Source organism: Tenrec ecaudatus, chromosome 14 (genome assembly GCF_050624435.1).
Source record: "Tenrec ecaudatus isolate mTenEca1 chromosome 14, mTenEca1.hap1, whole genome shotgun sequence".
Classification (NCBI taxonomy): Eukaryota; Metazoa; Chordata; class Mammalia; order Afrosoricida; family Tenrecidae; genus Tenrec; species Tenrec ecaudatus.
In genome coordinates this window covers 105,452,411-105,475,125 of record NC_134543.1, presented here as the reverse complement: position 1 = coordinate 105,475,125, position 22,715 = coordinate 105,452,411, and the positions used below count along the sequence as shown (strand labels likewise).

Below are 22,715 nucleotides of genomic sequence, written 5' to 3'. Positions count from 1 at the left end.
GGGAAGCGGCGGCGGCGGCGACGGAGGAGGAGGAGGAGGAGAAGGAGGAGGGCGGGACCGGCCGGAGGCAGCGGCGGCGGCAGGCCGGGGTGATGGTGCAGGTGCCCGGGGCCGGCGCGGAGCTGCCCGGCTGAGGAGCGCCTGGTGCGGGGTCCGGGGTCCGCAGCGCCGCCGCGTCGCTCCCGGGCGCAGGCGGGCGGGCGGGCGGGAAGATGCTGAGCAGGCTGATGAGCGGCAGCAGCCGGAGCCTGGAGCGCGAGTACAGCTGCACCGTGCGGCTGCTGGACGACAGCGAGTACACCTGCACCATCCAGGTCAGCGGCGCGCCGCCCGCGGGCCCCGCGCGCCCCGACGCTGCCCAGCCCGGCCCGGGGCGCGCTTTGTCCGCCCGGCGCTGCGGCGACGGCCCGGGCGCCCGGGGAGCCCCTGCGAGGGGGCGGGGCGGCGGGGGGGACGGGCACACACCCGGACCCCAACTCCTTCCCGTCCGTGTCTCGGGGTGGGGGGCGGCCCGCCGCGCGGGGAGCCGCTTCGCGGGCGTTGGGAGGGAGGCTGGTCCCCGGGCCGCCCCGTCGGGGGCCGGGGGAGGGGCGGGGGGTGAGGCCGGGCCGGCCGGCTGTTCTGCTGTCGCTCTGGGTGGAAGACACAGGTCTATGTCATGATTTCCTCCCCCACCCCGGCCTTTGAGTCCGAGCCCTCAGAAGGTAGAAGTGAACGCGCAGCCCGGCCGGAGTGGCCTGTGCGGGAGAGAGAGCCCGGCCCAACGGGCTGGGCAGGTGCAGCTCCCCGCCCGCCACCCCCAGCATCGGACGGTGATGGACAGTTAGTGGGGTGGGGGGCGTGAGGTCTGGATCTAGCAACAAGTCCAAGAGGTATCGGGGGTGCAGGTGGCGACAAAGAATCGGTGACTTCCCCCCCCCAAAAAAAAACCCACCCCAATAAAAGCAAACCAAGCCGGCAGCACGAGCAGGCTGCACCCTCCTATCCGCCCAGCCGGGGGTCTGTCCCGGGTTGGGTCTCCACTCCGGCCAGGGGTCGCGGCCGCCGGCTTTCCGAAGTCCGAGGCGGGGAAGAGCGACCGAGCGGCGGGCGTCCGGGAGCATCCAGCGCTCCCCGCCGGAAACTGCGCTTTCCGGAGAAGCGGCGTGGAGTGGGACCCGCAGGGTCTCACCTGCTCCCTTCGTTGCCTTTGCAGTGAGACACCAGAAGGGGCTCTTCCGCTCAGATGTGGCAGACAAAAAAAAAAGGGTCCGACCCTCTTTGTCTCCCTCGCTCACCCCCCCTACGCCCCTTATGTATTTATTTTTCGCTGACAATGCTCGGGAGAGGGAGATAGCGGTGCGCGCGCGAGAAAGGCGGGGTGGGTCGTGTGGGGGAGCAGCTGATCTCTGCTGACTCCGTCCAGCCTCCTCTTCACTCCCCCCCACACACCCCGAAACCCAGCTCTGGGCTTGAGTGCCGACTCCTGCTAAAGACCCGTGAGGGCAGAGAAAGCACAGAATCCCCTTCTAAGGCCATTTAACTAGTTGCACCGATTAAGCAGTCATAAAGATGCTGGCCAGCGAGGGAAAGGGTTTGCGGAGTTGAGTAGGATAGTCAGATGCAGTGTAGTAATTACCGATGGAGCTGGCTACTTTTTGTTTCTACTGTACGGTGATGAGCCATCTACTGTGTGTGTGTGTGTGTGTGTGTGTGTGTGGTGGGGGAGGAGAAAACATTGAGTTGGCATCTTCACCATTTGGGCACATTATCAAGAACCCTGAACGTCTCCATTCTTTGTGTCTTTACACAATAACCATTTCAAGGGCAGTGTGAGATTTAGATGTCACAAGTCCCCCAAACCTTTTTTTTGGGGGGGGGGGAGGTTTCAGGGGGAATGGTGAAATAAACATTCTAGAGCTGGTCATTGACTTTTTACCATGTCTAGAGCACATATGAAACCCATTCTGTCACCATTCACTAGTGTGGATCTCAGGTCCCACACTAAAGGGGACTAGTTCTACTTCCCACTCAGTGAAACCGTTGAGGTCGGTTGACTGGCATTACTGGGATGGGCAGTGTTTATTACCTTTGAGGAAAAGAACATTGTTAAGTTCAGCAGGGCATACTGCATTTGTGGATGCTATTTTGTTTTCCCGCTTGTCTTATTTTATTATAATTATTACGTTACAAAACAGTTTGGACCGTTAAAAAAAGTGAAGTTTGGTGTATGTAAGTAACATGATCACATGCTCCTAAGTGGGCACTTTGATTCTCTCGTGAAATCTAAAAACAGGGAGTCTAAAGCCCACATAGCATTGCCATTCATTGGTGTCACTCCTGCGAAGTGCTTTTGATTTTACTCAAACATGAGAAAATGTTTTAAAAAAAGACTAGTTTATGTGAGAGTAATATTTTGTACAGAGAGGTTTGGGGAGCCTGTGGAGATTGAGTTTTTCTTAGGGGATGACCCCCCCACTTTTACATTTCTATGAGATGGGTGTGTGCACACACACGTATGTTTGCCAACTACCAGACCAGGGTCTTTGAAAGCAATATGAGAAAGAACTGTGACATTCTTACGAGGTTACAGCAAAACTACCAAAAACTGGTGATCATATGAGCTTGTTTCCTTTGAAGTGTTGTAGGCCATGTTTTTTACTTAAATGAAGCAGCTATTTAAAAATTACCTCTTGAGGTAATCAGAGACCACTTCGGGTATTCCAAAATCAGAAATGGCTTTCACTGGGTTCCAGTTAGAATAACCACTGTTGATAAATTTCAGTAAGAAATTAGTAGGGAATGCTGTCCAAGTACTGGGCTAGCCTTTCGTATTGCTGCAGTTCCGCGCTGGCATTTCGGATGTCATTATGAAGGTAATAAAAATGCCTTAGATCCTCTCCATGAAGGCTGCCACAATTTTCAGGCCATTCTCCCATTCTTTCTGGTATGAAAATGTACTTGTAGGCTATGAGGAATGAAAGCATACATAGGAAGGTGGTGGTATAACTGCTCCCCCTGTGAAGAACATTGTTAACAGCTCCCTGACAGTTTTGAAGGTCATTGCCTCATAAATGCAGACCTGGTCCATAATTTTTGCTCCTCTGTTTTATTTGTGCTTGGCTATATTTATTTACCATCGTTGACGCCTTACTTTGGTATTTCATGTGGGAGAAAATAGGAAACATGAAAAGGCTACCTAATAATCTTTGAACCCAATTGCACTAAAAGGAGTTATTTAAATGCATGCAAGTGTTTTGGCATGTATTAGCCCAAAGGATGCATTTAAAACCATCTCTTGCATCCTAATAGCTTACTTACAAACTATTAAGACAATATATTGCAGATTTTCCAGTTGAAATATGTATTGAGAAAAAAATTTATATTTTCAAGTCAGAAATAGTAACTGCTTTTTTCTTGGCCAGGGTGGTGGTTCTGGAAAGGGAAGGCTACCCTAGAAATGAACTTGATTTTGCAATGAACACATAAAAATAACAGCTCCTGAAGCACCTAGGTTTAAATGAACTTTTACATTCAATAAGACACTGTCATAGATAAAATGTGAATGCAGAGGCAGCTCTCTAGTGCCACCAAGGTTTAGACTGGATTGTAGCTCAGCTCCTTCGTAGCTACAAGACCTCGGGTAAGAGAGGGAATCTTGAGGATAGAACAAAGGCCCTGCACCCTGTGCTTGCTTGCTGGGCACTCTCTATGCAGTAGTATCGCACTGAGCTCACAACAGCTTTACAGACTGATTAGATACCCATTGTCCTGGACGAAGAAACTGAGGCTGTGGGTGGTGGGAGCGGCATTGTTTGTTGAATGGCTAACTAGGTGTTAGTCATTTTGGTGGGTGCTTGCTCACACCTTGCAGCTCCCGTCTGAGAGGAAAGCGATCTTATATCTCCCTCTGACAGGTGAAGGAACAGGCCCGGCAGCCAAAGGAACTTATTGAAAGCTAACGGGCGGCGGTACCACATTTGAACGCTAGGTCTTTATCTCAAAACCCATTTTTATTTCTTGTCTGTATTCTGACTCCCATGTCACTTCACTTCTATGTACCTTAGTCTCTCACCTGAAGAAAAAAATAAGGAATGCTTTCATATAAGGAAGCCTGGCAGTGCCATTGGGTAAGCAAGTGTTGGGCTGCTACCCACAAGGTTGATGTTTCAAGCCTACCAATTGCCTGGAGAGAAAGATGAGGCTGCCCTGCTCCCATTAAGATTTACAGCCAGAACTGGCATGATGGCAGTGGGCATTTTTTTGTTTTGTTTGCTTTGTTTTATACTTATTGGATAGTGAGGAGAAAATGATTTTGAAATCTCATTACAAATAAGGACATCTAAACAGACTAATAAAACTGTATCTATATTTCCTCTTATTGCACGCAAATAAAAATATAATTGGGAAATGTTTTATTTACCTTAGGAAAACAGTTTTAGTCCTAAGACCACTTAAAATAATTTTTGATTATTTGAAAGACATTATGAAATGCCAGGCTGGGGTAAACTGGATTCTTTACTGGAACTATTGGGGAAAATTTTTTAAAGAAAATTTTTAAACTTTTAAAAATTTCCCCCCAATTTATTAGAACTATTGGGGAAAAAAATCTAAAGAGTTTAGATTTCCTTTGCGCCTTACCAGTGTTTGACTAGAGGGGCATTGATTACCTGGATTGTGATACGTCTTTTCTAAGAATTTCTCTTTTTTATTTGGTAAGCAGAATCCTCAATTTCATTATGCAAAAGGGATGCTAGAAAATTAAGATAATTTTATTCATAGGAAAAACACAGGCTGTTGTATTTTCATGAATATTGAATTTTTGAACTTTATTTTTAAAAGTATTTATGCTGTCTCAGGGCTCTGTATTACAATAGCAAGTCAGTCAGGGCCCAACCCTTGGGACTAAGACCGTTCCAAAATGAGCCCTGTAGAATCCTAGAAGCATTGGCTTTCTGTTCCTTAATTTCTAAATGAAGCCCGAGTGGTGCAAAACTAATGCAAATCAACCCTTTCCGTCCAGAGGTGAATTCTAGATATGGCATCGCGCTAGCCTTCTTTCCTTCTGAAAAAAAAAAAAATCCCGAGGAAGGACTGATCCGTGGCATCCGACAGAAATCGCGAAGCATTCACCACAACAGATTTTACGCATGGGTATTTGAATGAATTTGCATTCTATTAACGACTTGGAATGAATGTAGCAGATGAGGCCATTGAACACAGTGTATAATAAAAGAGCGTGTGGCTTTTGCATCCTGTCCTTCCCGACATCGCCCAAAGACGCGTTTATCACGTCAGCGCTGTTATTACCAACACACCTCAAAAAGGTGTACCAAACCGAAATGAGGTATGTGGCTCTCTAGTCACTGTGGTATGGCTTCACAGTGATTTAGATGTAGCTGAGGAGCCCGGCTGGCATAGTGGGCTCTGAGCTGGGCTGTTCATGTCACGATAGCAGTTCAAACCCACCAGCCACTCTGTGGGAGAAAGACGAGGCGTTCAGCTCCCGTAAAGATCTGCATTTTCACAAACCCAGAGGCGGTTCTGGTGTTCTGCGCCATCCTGTATGACCGTTCCTGTTAGGATCCCGCGCCTGCGTTGCAGCCACTGTGTCAATCCATCTCTTTGAGGGCCTTCCTCTTTTTCACTGCCCCTCCTCTTCACCAAGCATGATGCCTTTCTCCAGGGACCGCTCTCACCCGGCAACATGTCCGAAGCATGTAATATGAAGTCTTGCCAGCCTTGCTTCTAAGGAGCACACTGTCCATACTTCTTCCAGCTCTGACTGTCCTCTAAGGTCCTTTAAGTGGGAATCGACTCGGTGGCAGTGAGTTTGGTTTTTTTGGCTTGTACATGTGGATATTAGTGTAACCCAAAGGAAGAAAAAGAAAAACATTCATTGTAGGAGAACGTTGCCAATGATATAATTATTAAAACATTTTAAGGTAGATTACACTTCACAGTAGACTTACACAGGAAGGGGTAAGTGAAAGCTTACTTATTTTAATTTCCCCTAAACCCTAAGAATCATAGTGCCCAAGTTTCATGCCTCACATTGTTATAGTTCAATGAACATTTGTTCTGACTTGTTTGTGCTACCCAATTGCTATATGAGCTCCAACACTGGATATTTTCTTATGCTTGAAACAATAAACATTTTTTAACAACTGTAGAACCCTTTTTATAATTCCCATTCCGTTTCTGCTCAGCCCATTGCAAACCATTTTGCTCCGCAGCCCTGCTCCCCGGTGAGAAGAGCAGTATGTAAATGTGGTATTTTATGGCGCCTTTGAGATCTCTGATAACTTTCCACGATTATCCTTTGTTGAATTAGTAGAACACTACTCTGTAGCTCCTGTGACTTTTTGGTTCGTCTCTTAGGATTTCACAACTTTCAGCTTTAAAAAACAATTTCCCCCCTTTTTTCTTTCTCTCTCTCTGCAGGTTTAGATGAGTTAGATCAAATGAGTACTGTGCATAATCAGTGCCTCATGGGATGTAGAGGTCTGCCGGAATTCGGTTATTGAGAGGAGGGATCATTACTGACATAGACACCCCCCACCCTTCTCTCCTAGGTCAGTACCTCGTAAAATGGGACGTAGGCCGTCATTTTGCTAACCTCTCACCCCACTAGGTATGGGACCACGTTTCCCAACCAGTTACTCAGTATGTGTATTTTAACCTGAGTTCATTCTCCCCCTGAACTGTCACGTGCTGTTTGACCCTGCAGACCCAGTGTCCTAGAGGAACCTCAGCGGGTTGCTCTTCCTCCAGGGCGCCCGGCCAGGGCTAGGACAACAGATGTGAATATTGTAGGGGACTGGTGGCAGTGTCTGCGTCTCGCTTCTGTGTTGCTCACGGAGGACAGGGCTGCTCGCAAGAGGACCAGGTCGCAGCTCTTATGCCACTGGTTTTCAGTCCTGAGCCTTGGAGGTCAGGCCAATCACCTGTGTGGATTTTCCATGCTGCTGAGAAAAGTGACGTTTCAGAAAGCATCTCATTTCTGTATTGTAGAGTGGATGGTGGTTCACCCAAGTACAAAATGTCTAGTCACATGTTCACCCTAGTCCTTGAAGCCAGCAGGTGGGTGGTTCTTCCATTCCTTTAAGACATTAAACCTTGGTGGCCAATATAAACCTTTAAATCTTTACCAGCACTTTCAATATACCTGTGTTAGTCTGGGTACTTTAGAGAAACAAATCCGCAGAAACTCATGTATAAGAGAGAGTTTTATATAAAGGTTAAGTGTGCATCAAGAAAACATCCCAACCCAGTGCTGCCCAAGCCCACAAGTCCAACATTAACCCATATGTCCGACACCAATCCACAAAGTCCTCCAGCTCACAAAACACACACTATGATGCTGACTGCAGAAGGAAAGCTGAGTCAGTGAATGTGTAAGCATCTCAGCGCTGGCAGGGGTCTCCCCACGGGTACTCCAGCACCCAGGCTGCATCGGGGTAGGTCCATGCGGCTTCTCCTTGGGGATGTCTTGCAGGAAGTGAGCCTTGTCAGCTGAATCAGGGAACTGGCTAAGGCAGCTGCACTCTGGTCCGACCATCAGAAAACAAGAGACCCGAGAACTAGAAAGGCGAGACTTACTGAGCCATTTACCCTCTGTCCTTCAATTAGCCCCACATGCGTTTATCAGCCAGGTTGGCACAATAAACTAACTACCTCAATACCGAAAATCAAACTCACTGCCAATGAGTTGATACCAACTCATAGCAACCCTATGGAACAGAGTAGAACTGCTTCTGTGGATTTCTAAGACTATAGATCTTTATGAGAGTGGAAAGCCTCATCTTTCTCTCAAGGAGTGGCTGGTAGGTTTGAACTACTGGCCTTTTGGCTATCAACCCAACTTGTAACCCACTGTGCTGCTAAGGGATCCTATTTTAAATATAGGTAGAGTTAAAAATAGACTCGATGAAGAGAACAGAAGGGCTAAGTGTACACACTTCCAATCTTCAGTTTCTCTGGGAGGCTGAACTCTGGATTTAAAATATGGCATTCCAAGACCACCAGGGGACCTTCATTATTGAAGTTAATATTTTGGTCAAGATAGGTCCTTGTATTATTACTCTTTTACCAATTGCAGTTGCCGTACTATTTCTAAGGACGGTGCTTTACCGTGGTGATCTTTCCAAATTCATCGTATCATATTTAGAAGGCAAGAACACGTGAAGACTCTTTGGCCCAAATTCTCCTGGCTTTTGCCTGCTACTCTCGGGCTAAGCAGGAAATTGTGGCATCAAGTCCTCTCAAGAGCGCCTTCCGTGCCATGCTCGCACAAGCACAATAATTGGACCCCATGCTTGGCAACCGCGGGGTTTGTGTACAATCGCTCCATTCACTCGTCTGCAGAAAACACCCTTTTGACAGTGATTCAAGCTTTCATTCCCCATCCTCTACTCCTGACTCCCCACATTAGCCTGACCTCATCTGTTGGTCCCTATGTACAGGGCCCTGCACCACTCTAGAAACTTACTCCTGTGTGTTGGGATCATTTCAGAGCCCCGGACAACCAGTACCAGGGAAAATCACTCAAGGTCAGGATCCGAGGTGGCTTTCCTCAGGCCTCATCCGGGCCATGTGACTGTGTCATGGCTTTAGAGGCTCCTTTCCTTTTGTAGAAACTGTGAACCCTGTGAAAAGCCAGGAGTCCAGAGTCAGGGATGAGTTCAAGCAGTTATTTCCAGGTGTGGTCCTAGGAGGGGAGCATCAGAGTCATCTAGGAACTTGTCAGATTGCAGTTTCAGCCCCCTCCTGAATACCCCTCCATCCTTAACAACAACAACCACAACAACAACAAAACCTGTTGCATTGATTCCCCCCTGTAGGGTTTCCAAGCCTGACAATCTTTACAGAAGCAGCCGGCTACATTTTCCTTCTGCTTCCAAAGGAGTGTAGCCGGTGGTTTGAGCCACTGACTTTGGTTAGCCGCTAACTGTGTCACCACTGCCGCCTAGCACTCCCCAGCCCAGACCCGCTGAGTCTCAAACTCTGGGGGTGGAGCTGTTTTAACAAGGCTTCAGGTGATTCTTGTTGGTGAACGTTTGTTAATCACTATTACAGGATCACACATCTACTTAGTAGGTACAATTGATGTGTGTTGCTGATGAACGCAACTCACATTTCTAGGTCCTCCGCTCTATCCCTCCCCGAATAGCCTTCATTGATTCTCTACCCTTGCAGGCTAAAAACTATTTTACACCCATTTTCAAGTGGGCAGGACTCTAGAATCCTATGATAGACCTAATACCAGTTTGAAGCTATCGCACATTTGGGTTAGCTTATCGTCACCTCTTCTGACTTAAAATCAGTGATCATTTTCTATTTGTATATGGCTTCTCAAAGAGATTTCCTTTATAACTGAAGGCTTTGGAAAGAACAGAAAAGAGGAAAGGGCGCTGCTATTCAAAGGCTTTCAATCTCGAAAAGGACTACGAATACGTTAAATGCAAACGATGAGACGCTGTCACATTCAGGGCCAAGACAAGGTGAGATGCTGAAACATCATGTAGGCAGGAGGGATTGCTGGGGCAGGGGTGGTTCAGAATGAATATTTCTCAAAGGAGGTGAGATTTGAACTAGGTCATGCACGATTGCCAAAAGCAGAACATGGGATGTGGGGATGGGTTTAAAACGTTCTAGGCTGAGGGAACAGCAGGCTACTTCTGTGGTGGAAGAGCTAAAAATGTAAAACCAAACGCAATTCCTTTTTCCTCTACTATGCTTACCCGACTTTCTCTGGTACTGTGGAGTCAAATAATAGCAATCTGCTTGCCTGGGGAGCAGGGGAGGCGGGGAATGAATGCTGGCAAATTTCAATCATCACTGACATGCTCAGAGCAGTCGGTCTAAACTTAAAATAAACACCAAAAGCTGGTGTTGCATTAAACGGAATTCTGAAAATGTATCACCCAAATTTAGGTTCTTAACAGAACAAGAGAATCCTATTCCAGAAAAGGTGGATTAGATTTCCATCTTAATTCTGTGACGATAGCAACGGCATGTGAATATCATGTCTAAGGGACCTCTTTTGCATCAGCTGAGAAAGAAAGAAAGAAAGAAAGAAAGAAAGAAAGAAAGAAAGAAAGAAAGAAAGAAAGCAAGAAAGGGAGAAGAACGAAAGAGGGCATCAGATTGCAGCATTTAGCTGATATTTGCAAATCCTTTGACGGATACCGTTTGGCCTCAATGGTACTGTTAACAGCTAAGAAATGTGACCGTAGCGCCTTAAAAGTTCCATTTCAGCATTTCTGCTCCCATTTCTGTATGTGACCACCAAAAATAGCTCCCTTGTAGCATGCAAGTTTAGCACTCAGCGCAATGCCAGGCTCAAGCTTTGGGGATGGCAACATCCAAACAAGCAGGCAGAGCATTTGGGCAACGAGTGATCCGGCAGAATGCCAATGCTAATAAGTTATTTTGCCATGGAAAAGGAGAAAGAGAAGGGGGCGTCTTCTGAAGACAGATGAATAGGGGATGGCTGACAATATAGGCACTCCACTTTATTGATGCAATTAAAAGGACTTGCTGTGAAGTGGTATTATGGGAGCCAGATAAATTAGCCAAGGCCCACAGGCTCAACACCTAAAGGAAACAGAGGTACATCAAAAGAGCAGACCCCCTAGGGAACACTCAAATAAATGGCTCCTTCCATTGAACTTGCAGTAGGAAAAAGCCAAGTCATTAGGAACCCTCCCTGTGTGGCTCCCCGCTCAGGCTTTCAGTCATCTGGCACACCATCCTTGAGCTTCAGGCCGGCCTTCTTTCTTTCACCTTGAGTCTGGGCCCCAGCCTAATTCTACAGACACTTAAGTGGGAGAGTTGGCTTGTGGAGTCTCAGAGGATCACAGAGACTCTAGGAAGGAGATGCCATTAGGTGTCTTAGTTTTTCCAGTCCAGAGCCAAGGAGACAGACATGGATGAGAACATGAGGGAGCAGAATTAACCAAATTGCCAAAGGATCTCATGTACATCTAGCGCTGACTTAGGCTAGAAAAGGCATTCAGGCATGCTGGTTCAAATTTTTCACCTCTAGAACCATCTAGAAGCCCCCAGGATTACTTGGGGTTTGGAGACTTGTAGGTCAGAAAGACTCCACAGATGGGGATACATGGTTAGGCATCTTGAGTCTGTAATTTCACAATGAGCATTTGTTTGCTCAACAGAATATTCTATCACTTCTTTTTGAGGCCACCCAAAAGTTACCCCATGCAAAGAGAGATGAAAACACACGTTAGTCTCAGCACTAGAATGCAGAGTCTTCAAACTATGCCGTGTTTCAGATCTAGTCCGTGTGAGATAGCTTTTTTAAAGGAGGATGGGTGTTTGTTTTGCATAGTTGCAGAGCATATTGAGTGAGAAACAGAACCAACAATTGCAAAGTCAGATTTTATTTGTAAGCAGCCCATTTGATCTGCAAAACAAAACAACACACACACACATTTTCTTTGCTTATTTTTAAATACACTTTAAATAATTTAGACAGTGTGTAAATGAATAACCGCAGTGCAGAATACACATTTAAGAATAATTTTCTAGTAATATTTTGTGGTGAAAGGGAACACATTTGCTTTACTCTAACTTTTATTATTGGGGGCACAATGAAAGACAGATATAATATATTGTCTTGCCATAAATTAGATCCATGTGGTCTTATAAAATAAAGCTCTGGAGGGGAGTTGTGGGTAGGTGCTGAGCTGTTAACCACACGCTTGGCAGTTCAAATCCAACAGCCATATTGAGAAGGAACAAGATGAGCCACTTGCTTCTGTAAAGTTTTGCAGTCTCCGAAGCCTTATCTAGGGTTGCTATGAGTTGGAACTGGTTTGATGGCAGTGGGTTTGGTTCTATTCCTACTAAAGGAGCTCTGGAGGCATCGTAAGTTACAAGTTGGGCTGCTAACCACAAGGACAGCGGTTCAAAACCATCAGCCACTCAGTGGGAGAAAGATGAGACTTTCTACTCCTGTAAAGATTTACATCCATTGAAGCCCACAAGGGCAGGCCTACTCTGTTGTATAGTGTCACTCTGTGTGGGATTGCCGTGGTAGTGTAATAGGTTAATTTGGGGGCTGCTACTTGCAAGGTTGGAGGTTCTAATTCACTGGCCACTCTGGGAGAGAGATGAGCTCATAAAGATGTACAGCGTTGGAAGGGCGAGGGAGCAGTTCTGCTTTATCCTGTAGGGTTATTCTGATGAGAATCAACTCGACGGCAGTGAGTTTGGGGTTTGGGGTTTTTATTCCTACTAACGAGTCCTCATTGACTAAAACGGCAAGGGGAGCTCTGGAACTGGGTGGGGGCCTTCTGTGGGCCAGACCCTACCTCTTCAGTGCTGAATCACGGGAGGTGGGGTGGGGTTAGCCCCTGAGAAGGGAAGTGTGTTAGTCTGGGTACTTTAGAGAAACAAATCCGCAGAAAATCATGTATAAGAGAGAGTTTTATATAAAGGTTAAGTGCACATCAAGAAAACATCCCAACCCAGTGCTGTCCATGCCCACAAGTCCAACATTAACCCATTAACTCATATGTCCAACACCAATCTACAAAGTCCTCCTCCATCTCACAAAACAGACACAATGATGCTGACTGCAGGAGGAAAGCCAAGTCAGTGAACGTGTAAGCATTTCAGCGCTGGCAGGGATCTCCACACGGGTGCTCCAGCACCCAGGGCTGCATGGGCGTAGGTCCATGTGGCTTCTCTTTGGGGATGTCTTGCAGGAAGTGAGCCTTGCCAGCTGAATCGGGGAACTGGCTATGGCAACTGCACCTTGGTCCAACCATCACAAAGCAAGAGACCCGAGAACTCAAAGGCAAGGTTCACCGAGCCATTTAGCTCTCCGAGCTTCAATAACCCCACATGTGTTTATCAGCCAGGTTGGCACAAGAATCATTAACTATATCAAGAAGGGTAGCACTTCGAGCACCAAAGATGTACCATCTCGTAAGGGAGTAGTCCAGTATTTTAATGAACCGCATGTTTGCTTCTCACTAGCTGTTTGAAGGGCAGAGGATTATATCTAGTATGGAAGGTGCCGCTCAGGGGCTCAAGGAAGGCTGATTGAAGTGTACAAAATGTTGGCTGTGCAAAAGAGAACTACCAGTCATGCCAATGTAAAGGCACCTCTGATGAGCTAGATAGGTGAACGGAATGAGCGCATGTGCGTTGCTGGCCTCGTGCCACGGAGACTTTAAAAGGTGGTTACCTAGTGATGAGGGGTGCATAACTCAACTCTGAATATGTTAACAGCAACTCAACTGTCCACTGAAGAGTGCTGAATCTTATGTCGTGTGAGTTATATCTTAATTAGAGCCAAATGTATCTAACAAAGCGCTGGCCGTTTTGAAACCGAGACTCAGGGAGGTAAATGGACACGCTCAAGGTCACATCGCCAGTCATGCTCCTGCACCGTGTCCTCTAGTCTCCGTTGTGACGATCTTGCCGTAACCTCCGAATTCCAGTATGCTTTCGCCTGAGGAAGAATTCTGATAAAAAGCCTACAGATTAAGATTGGTTGAAAACATAAGACGCTTTTTAAAAAGTTTCCTTTAAACCAGCACAGGGCATGGGAACTGAAGTCGCCTGTCACGAGTTACTGCCCTGACTGAAAAAAATGGGGATTAGCTTTGCTTCAGGAAACCAATTTCTGCTACAAACCAGGCCTAAAATTACTGCACTGGGTTTCTAAGTAGTGGAGGGAACGTGGCACAGCTGTCAGAGGTTATAAATGACAATACATTATGGAAATAGGTGAGGGAACCGGCAGAGATTTGCCGGGGGGGCGGGGGGGGGGAGCAGACAATATATTTTGAGATCATTTTTGACACACACCGGCAATGGCTGATCAATGTCGAAAGGGTTAAATGGAGTTCGTTCGATGCAACCATAATGGCTAGAATAAGTTATTTTTGACAAGGGGGATTGAGTCCTGGAATCCTTCCTTTATTGCGGCTTCTCTAGAAATTACCAGAGTGTGAAAGCAGGTCTGCATCCACAATTTGGAGTTTGGCTGCGGGATTGATGAGTAAGCAGTGCATGGTTAGACTGAGCAGAATTTTATTAGAAGGCCTTTGGAGGATTTGAGTAGACGCTTTATTTAATAATGGTACAGTGAACTGAGCATCATATTTGGACTCAGAAAACTACGTTAAGCCATGGCTCTGCTTCATATTGCTTTTGTGACCTTGCATGAGTTAGTTAGCTTCTCTGAGTTTCAGTTTTTTCATTCTTTAAAAAATATCAGTCAGAAGAAATGATGGTAGTTTCTGCCCTTCTCCCCACCCCCAGTTCACAGAAATTTAGAGGGAGGGGGAAAAAGGGAAAGTGTATGTGCAAGTACCTTGTGAATTTAATAGCATTATTCAGCTATAGTTTTATTATTAATTATAACTGCGGCAGGACAAGCTCCCTGCCATTGAGTTGATTCCGCTCATAGCAACCCTGTAGGACAGGGAAGAACTGCCCCGCTGGGTTTCCAAGACTGTCACTCTACTGGAGCAGAAAGCCTCGTCTTTCTCCCACTCAGCAGCTGGTGGTTTCAAACTACTGACCTTGCAGTTAGCAGCCCAATGCATAACTACTATGGTTTGATATAAAGGTTTTTTTTTTAAACATGACTTTTTCTTCCTCATATTTGGCCATAGTATGCTTGCATTCTTATTGTCTCTCTCCCACGTCTTCAGTTTTTCAGGGAAATTTTGTTCTGTCTTTAGCACACACACCCCACCCCTTCTTTCAAATAGGTGACCCTTCTTCATTTCGGTTTATTAGAAGAAATGACCATTTTGTTTTTTTCCTATGGAAAAGGTGAGTTGATTTTTCATTTTATATGCAGCTTTTTAGCTTAATAAGCTGCTTGGCTGTCGTATTAAACCTTTAAGCCACATGTAGGTGTTCATACTTAGTATTAATTTTCCCTTCCTTGTGGCTGTTAACTATCTTGTCTTTTCTCTGGGGTTCTTCCTTCTTCTAGATGTGTTTGACACCTAATATGCCTTTACTTGGTCAAGTTCATTTGTTTGTAATTGAGTTCACAGACCTCATCAGGATAAACTTGTGGATGTGAATGGCAGGGTCATATTTCCCAATGACTCCAATACGGACCAGCAGAGATGTCCTTTGTTGGTTTAACCTCCGTGTCTGATTGGAGCCCGGAGACCTTGCTAGCCCTTCGTCACTGCAGATGCTCGCACACAACTAGCCCTTCGTCACTGCAGATGCTCGCACACAACTCTTTTGTTGCTGAAATGGATGTACCTTCCTTGTCTGATGGTGAAACTTGATGAGGTTTTCAATTTTGTCTTTTAAAATTTTCTTCTTGGCCAAGAGAAGAAAAGGTTTTTTTTAAAAAAAAATCATTTTATTGGGGGCTTGTACAACTCTTATCACAATCCATGCATACATCCATTGTCTCAAGCACATTTGCATATTTGTTGCCCTCATCATTCTCAAAACATTTGCTTTCTCCTTGAGCCTTTGGTATCAGATTCTCATTTTTTCCCTCCCTCATGAACCCTTGATAATTTATAAATTATTATTGTTTTGTCATGTCTTACACTGTCTGATGCCTCCCTTCACCCACTTTTCTGTTGTCCATCCCCCAGGCAGGAGGTTATATGTAGATCCTTGTAATCGGTTCCCCCTTTCTACCTCACCTTCCCATCATCCTCCCGGTATCGCCACTGTCAGCACTGGTCCTGAAGAGATCACCCGGCCTGGATTTCCTGAAGAGAGGAAAAGGGTTTTATTTTTACTTTATACTATATGATTTTCAAAGTCATTCAGAGTTGCTATTTTTTATCATATCAACTTTTAAAAAATTCAAGGTAGGTTGATTAGGGCAAAGACTGTACAGATGTGCTTTATACAATTGATGTATGTATATGTATGAACTGTGAAAAGAATTGTATGAGCCCCAATAAATTGTTAAAATAAAAAAAATTCAAGGTAGTTTAAAATGAAAGGAATATATCTTAAATAGAATGAAAATTAAGGAGTATTTAATAAGTATGCTTATCATAGGATCATGTTTTATCCTTAGGAGGCTTACATATGCTTTTTTGTTAGTTCTGCTTTCATCATTTGGAGTAATGTTTTTGAAAATAACATCAAGCCTTCTTAAAAAGTAGAGGATAGTTTTTAGAAAGTCATGATTATTTTAAATTAAAGTAAAGGAAATAACAAATACAGATGTGTTCATAACTTATTTAGAGTTACTACTGGGCTTGTGGTTGTTATTTCAGAAGATAAACTATTCTCGTAGTTAAATGAAAAGGTTTAGAGTCATGCTGGGTTAAAAGCCAGCACATGTTTACTTAAGGAGTCTTTCCTTCATAAGGATGAACTAGAGGCATTCTGCTCACAGCCATCTTTCAAGGAATGGTGCAAGACGAAACATGGAAAGGGATCATGGAGTCGCCCGTACTGGTTCAGCCGCTCATGGGCAATCTAAAGATTGGCATGTACTCTAACCATTCACATAGAGGAAGAAAACATCTCTTTTAAAATCCAAGTCTAGTGTTGGGTTTATGGCTGTGTTCATTTTAGTGTGGTTGATAGCTTTCTCTTTCCGTGTAGCAGTGCGCACACATGTGCTTCCTGACATGAATTGCAGTGCCCTCCGTGTGCCAGCACTTGTCTCGCTCTGCCCAGACTGCCTGCTTCCCTTCCTCCTTCTTTCCTGACCCCTCCTCCGTCGGAGCTGTGCTGGTGGACACATGCTGCCTTTTTGTTCTCATGCAGTCGATTGTACTGGGAAAGTCATATCTTGAGCTAGAAAAATCTGGTTTCTAAACTTATTGTAGGGGCAGCATTATTGGTGTACATCATTGTACGTTTTGTCCACTGCTGCTGAGTCCATTCCAACCCTAGTGACCCTATAGTACCGGGTAGAACTGACTCTTAGGGTTTCTAAGACTCAATCTTTATGAACAGATAGCCTCAACTTTCTCCCGTCTAGCAGTTGGTGGATTTGAACTACCTACCTTGCATTTAGCAGCCCAATGCTTAGTCCACCATGCCACCAGGGCTCCTTTGATAGTTTATTTGCAAAGAAAATCCCTAAATATAATCCCTAAATATAATCTTGCAATTACAATCAAAATCTTATAACATTGACTACTCACTAGACTGAAGAGATTCGTAAGTAGTAAGATTAGGCAGTTTGGAGAGCTTGAACAATGGTTTTGGCTAAAAATAGCTAGACTTTTCTAAAATAGCATTCACCAGACCTAATTGTGGTTACAGCTATAGTACAGTTTTTACATTTTAAAATAATACCCAAACCCAATGCCCTGGAGTTGATTCTGATGCATGGCAACTCTATGGGGCAAAGTGAAACTGCCCCATAGGACGGCTCAGTCTGTAGACCTTTCCAGAGTAGACCATTTTCAGCTTCTTCTTTCTCCCGTGGAGTGGCTAGTGGGTCAGACCACCAGCATTCCAATGAGCAGCCCAGCACTTAACCCTTGGTGCCACCAGAGTACCTTTTGAAAAAAATATGTGCATTAAATCATAGTCTTTAAAAGGTTCATCGTTTTGTGATAATAATGTTTTTTTAATAAAAATCATTTTATTGGGGGCTCGTACAACTCTTATCACAATCCCTACATCCATCCATCGTGTCAAGCACGTTTGTACATTTGTTGCCAGCATCATTCTCAAAACATTTGCTCTCCACTTAAGCCCTTGGCATCAGCTCCTCATTTTCCCCCCTCCCTCAGGAACTCTTAATACTTTATAAATTATTACTATTTTGTCATGTCTTACACTGTCTGATGTCTCCCTTCACCCACTTTTCTGTTGTCCATCCCCCAGGGAGGAAGTTACATGTAGATCCTTCTAATCGATTTCCCCTTTCTACCCCGCCTTCTCTCCACCCTCCTGGTATCACCACTCTCACCACTGGTCCTGAAGGGATCATCTGTCCTGGATTCCCTGTTTCAGGTTCCTATCTGTACCAGTGTACATCCTCTGGTCTAGCCTGATTTGTAAGGTAAAATTGGGATCATGATATTGGGGAAGGGGGGGGAAGGAAGCATTTAAGAATTAGAGGAAAGTTGCATGTTTCATTGTTGCTACACTGCACAATGACTAGCTTATCTCCTCTGATAACAATGTTGTTTGTATTTAGAAAATGTTCACTTACACCAAAAAAGTTCACTAGCATATACCGGACATTAAAAATAATCAATTCTTGAATGATTAGGTCGTTTTAACAAAAAATGGGACTAGTGGTGACAACCACACAACATGGCAGACTTAATTAACTTTACTGAATTATACACTTAAAAAATGTTGATATGTCAAGTGTTTTTTCCAAGTAGGAAAAGTAGGTTTGGGAAATCTATACTTGAGATGAAAACTGCAAAAAGTATTATTTAAAAATCAGAAGGAAGAACTGATATGATTATATTACCTTCTCTCCAGGATTAAAGAGGCTTATAATTTTTATACACAAGGTACTAGCAGGAGATTGAACATTATCTTCCATCTCTGAATATATTTTAGTTATGACAACACTTTCCCCATAACATATAGAAAAATATTTCATATCTAAGTAGGGGGAAAGATATAGTTATTGTAGTTTTTAGAAAAAAATTGTTATCATGTATACAGGTACAGAGAAGAGATGGAAACACAGGGAATCCGGGGAAAATGAACCCCTCAGGGCCAATAGTAAGAGTAGCCCTACCAGGAGGGTAAGGGAAGGTGGAGGGAGAAAGGGGGGAACTGATCACAATGACCTACATATAACCCCCTCCCAGGGGGATGGACAACAGAAAAGTGGGTGAAGGGAGACATCAGACAGTGTAAGAAATGACAAAATAATAATCATTTATAAATTATCAAGGGTTCATGAGGGAGGGAGGGGGAAAATGAGATGCTGATACCAAGGGCTCAAGTAGAAAGAAAATGTTTTGAGAATAATGAAGGCAACAAATGCACAAATGTGATTGACATGATGTATGGATTGTGATAAGAGTTGTACGAGCCCCCAATAAAATGATTTTAAAAAATTGCTATCATATGGCTAAAAACTGTCTTGTTGCATCATTAGATTGGAGCTCACCTGTTTTGATGACTAATGATGAAGTAAAGGTTCTTCCCCAATCTGCTCCTATCTCAAGTAAATGTCTCTAAAACCTGACCACATGGGTCCAGGGGTAGCTTCCCTCCCTCACAGCCATTCATTGATTCTGCCCCCGTAGGACGGAAGTGCCTCTTGGATTTCCAAGAGTGTATGTAACTTTTGGGGGACCAGCACCTCTGATCTTTCTCCCAGGAGTGACTTAGGATTTCGAACTGCTGCCCACCATGTAACCAGGGCTCCTATTGGGATAGATGTGTAGTCGGGGATTTTCAGGATAACTCCATTCTCAGACACCCTGTGCCAACCTTCCTTTCTCCTTGCAACCTCATTTTCTTTCTTTCTTCCTTTTTAAGCAAAAGGGAAGAAATTTATTGGAGCCCATAAGGGCAACCCTAGAGGGGCCCAGCGTACCCTACTGTGTAGGCATGCCCAGTAAAGGGTCACACCATCCACTGTATCCCCATGTCCCAGAGGGACTCCCCTTGAACCAGCCCCAAAGCCCCAGGACTGGCTGGGGGTGGGGATGTCAACTTCATTTTCTTAGGAACTCCACTTCTTTCCACATTCTCCTCCTCCACCTCCTTTTACCTAGTGATCTCAGGTTTCATATATAATATATAAAAACATTTTTATATATAAAACCTTCAAATATGTTATATATAAGAAGTCTTATACAAAACCTTCTAATATATATGTGTATGTACATAACTCAAAACTCACTGGCACTGAGTTGATGCCAACTCATAACACCTTGTAGGACAGGGTAATACTCCCCCTGTGAGTTTCTAAGGCTGATCTTAGGTTGTATATGTATTTTACATAATGAATATTGTGTACATATATACACACAATATAACATAAAACTTAAAATATTACATATCTAAATCTCTGTACACATACATACATACATATGTGTGTATCCATACCTCCATATAAACCTCCCAACATCTGGGGCTGATTGCAGTTGCAAAGCAGTCATTTGGTTAAGTATAAGTGTAACCTTTGTGTAGGGGACAGTTTATATTTTCCTCCCTGAAGAAGAGTCATATGCCAGATGAGAAGAAAGGTGAACCAAGTGTCATAGAGGAGGCAGCCTTCAGTGTTCTGCTCAGGGTACAGGTTCCATTGACGAAGATTCAAGAGTGTTCGTTCATCTAGGGCCCGCACATTTGCCATGTGAGTTTTCTTTCCGCGACCACTGATTGTGAGCCTGTGGGTACAGGAGAGAGCAAAATAGAGCAATTTGAAGAAGTAAGAGCTGGGGCGGAGTAGCCTAGGCGATTCAGAGATGGTATTGATTACGGAACCACAGGGAGAGAAGAAACATTTGAAGTAGAGGAGGCCGGTAGCAGCAGGCAGACGTTAGGATGGGATGGGACTGTTTTAGCTCAGCAGAAGAGGAGCCGGGCATTATTAAGACTGGCACTGGGGAGGGAATCAGAAGAGAGAAAGAGAATATGTAGAGATAAAGATACAATCTGGAAAAAAAAAAAGATACAATCTGGACGATGGAAGAAAAGGCTCAGGAATAGATGGGGGGCAGTGGGTGAGGATGGAAAATAAATTATCTCGGGAAAGTTCATCAACTCAAATGAAAAAATTGCCCCAGCCTGCAAATGAAATTGCTCATACAATTTTAACTTTTAACTCCAGCATGCAATTAAATGGATACCTGGGCTCTGCATGGGCTGTTAAGATACAGTTTAAGTACAGTTTTAGATAGTGGAAGTCATTTTTAAAAAGCTTTTACATTCAGTAACTGTTCTCGACATTTCTGTTATAGTTTCAGTTATGCTTATCACCCAGAATAAAATTGGCACAAGAATCAATGACAAGAATTCTAAATTTTATTTTATTTGGCAGTGAGCAAGAATATATGCACATCATTCCCTCCACTCTTCTTGTGTGAATTTAATCAAAAAGGTAATCTTCTATGTGCGAAAGAATTTCACACACCCCCACCCCCAACTAGGATGGCTCAGATCAAAATAAGAAATGTTGGTGAAGATGTGGGATGTCGGAACGCTCTTCCATTGCTGGTGAGAAAGTGAAATGGTGCAGTAGCTTTGGACAACAGGGGAGTGGTTCCTCAGTAAGTTTTGCACAGAGCTTCCCGGCAGCTTGGACCTGCTGTACCGCCACGTGACGCAGCCATCCCATTTGTAGCTACCTAACCCGAGAGACTGGAAAGCCGCGATGCATGCAGATCCATGTACATCAGAGTTCATCAGGATGCTCGTCACAATAACCCCCAAGTGGAAGCCACCTAAATGTCCACCAACAGATGAGTGGATAAATAAAATGTAGTGTACTGTAGTATACAAGGGACTTCAAAAAGTTCATGGGAAAAATTCCATTACTTCCTTATTTTTTTAAAAGATCTTGGGAATAGGTGGGGAGCTCTTACAGCTCTTCTAATAATCCATACATCAGTTGTATCTGTAAGACCCCGCTGGCTCCCTCCCACCCCTCAGAGGCCAGGCCTTGTGGGCTGGGCTGGAGCACATGCATGTTCAAGGCCCTTCAAACTCGGCAGGTCTCCACACCTTCCATTACTTTCTGATTTCATACTTTTCATGAACTGTTTGAAGCCTCCGTATCGACAATGCCAATAAGCCACTAAAAACAAAGGAAGAAATGAAGCCCTGATACTTGCTGCAACATGGATGAACCTTGAAAACGTGAAGCTGAGGGTGGAGTAAGTCAATCACACAAGGACAAACATTTCATGGAGGACCTCGTTTAGGCTAATGTACAAGGATCAATGTTTGATAGTGAGTACCAGAGGCGGGAGGAAGGGGGAAAAGGAAGAATCCTTGAGGAGCATTGAGTTTCTGTGAAAGGGTGATGAAAAACGTGACAACAGATATTAGCGATGGTTGCAAACATGATTGATGTTGTTGGTGTCACTGAATTGCACACAGGAAAACGCTGAATTGCCAAATGCCGTGTTATACATATTTTAACAGCAATAAAAAGAGAATTGTAGAGATGAAAAATCTTGGCGTTTTTTCCTGATAAAATTAATTTCTTGGCTGGCAAACCCCTGAGCATGTGAGACTTATGTTTGCATCGTTGTATCAACTATGGCACATCCATTCTAGGTACTATGTTCACATTGTCTACTTTAGTGAGATATGCTTTCCCAAGCACGCAATTTGATTCATTCTTCCAATTATCCCAACAGGTAAATAACTGTTTTTCAGGGAAGGATTGTGTCTATTCATTGAATTGGTAATAGAGTTGGTAGCCACTTTACCTGATTAGCAGGCTGTTTGTACTGTTAATTGATCTTAGTATCAATGTCTCTTTGAACAGAAGATAAATAGCAACAATATTCTGTTTCGCAGAACATACGCTTTCCTTAAGTGACCATACACAATTGAAGCTAAATTGTGTTAATGAAATGCCTCCTGAAGGAACATTTACATGACATCCATCCGTCACTCAGAAGATGTTTACTGCGTATTTGTTATATGCCAGACTCTAGGCCAGATACAGAAGATGAAGAATGAAGAAGTCTCTGCCCTAAAGAAAGTCTGAGGCAGAGAGAACAACAGCAGCCCCCCCCCCCAAAAAAAAAAAACCAAACCTGTGTGTTGCTGCTTGTCCCTCCTGCGTCCCCTGTAAA

The 22,715-nt window shown here is 44.4% G+C and overlaps 1 protein-coding gene across 3 annotated transcripts in view; it reads left to right on the top strand.

The window, feature by feature from the left end:
* The first annotated feature begins 212 nt into the window (after positions 1–212).
* Positions 213–22,715, top strand: part of FRMD5 (FERM domain containing 5) — a 323,765-nt gene continuing 301,262 nt past the window's right edge. For all 3 annotated transcript variants that reach the window (XM_075531363.1, XM_075531362.1, XM_075531364.1), the window contains exon 1: positions 213–314. In XM_075531363.1, the coding sequence (XP_075387478.1) occupies positions 213–314 (102 nt within the window). The remainder of the gene's footprint in view (positions 315–22,715) is intronic.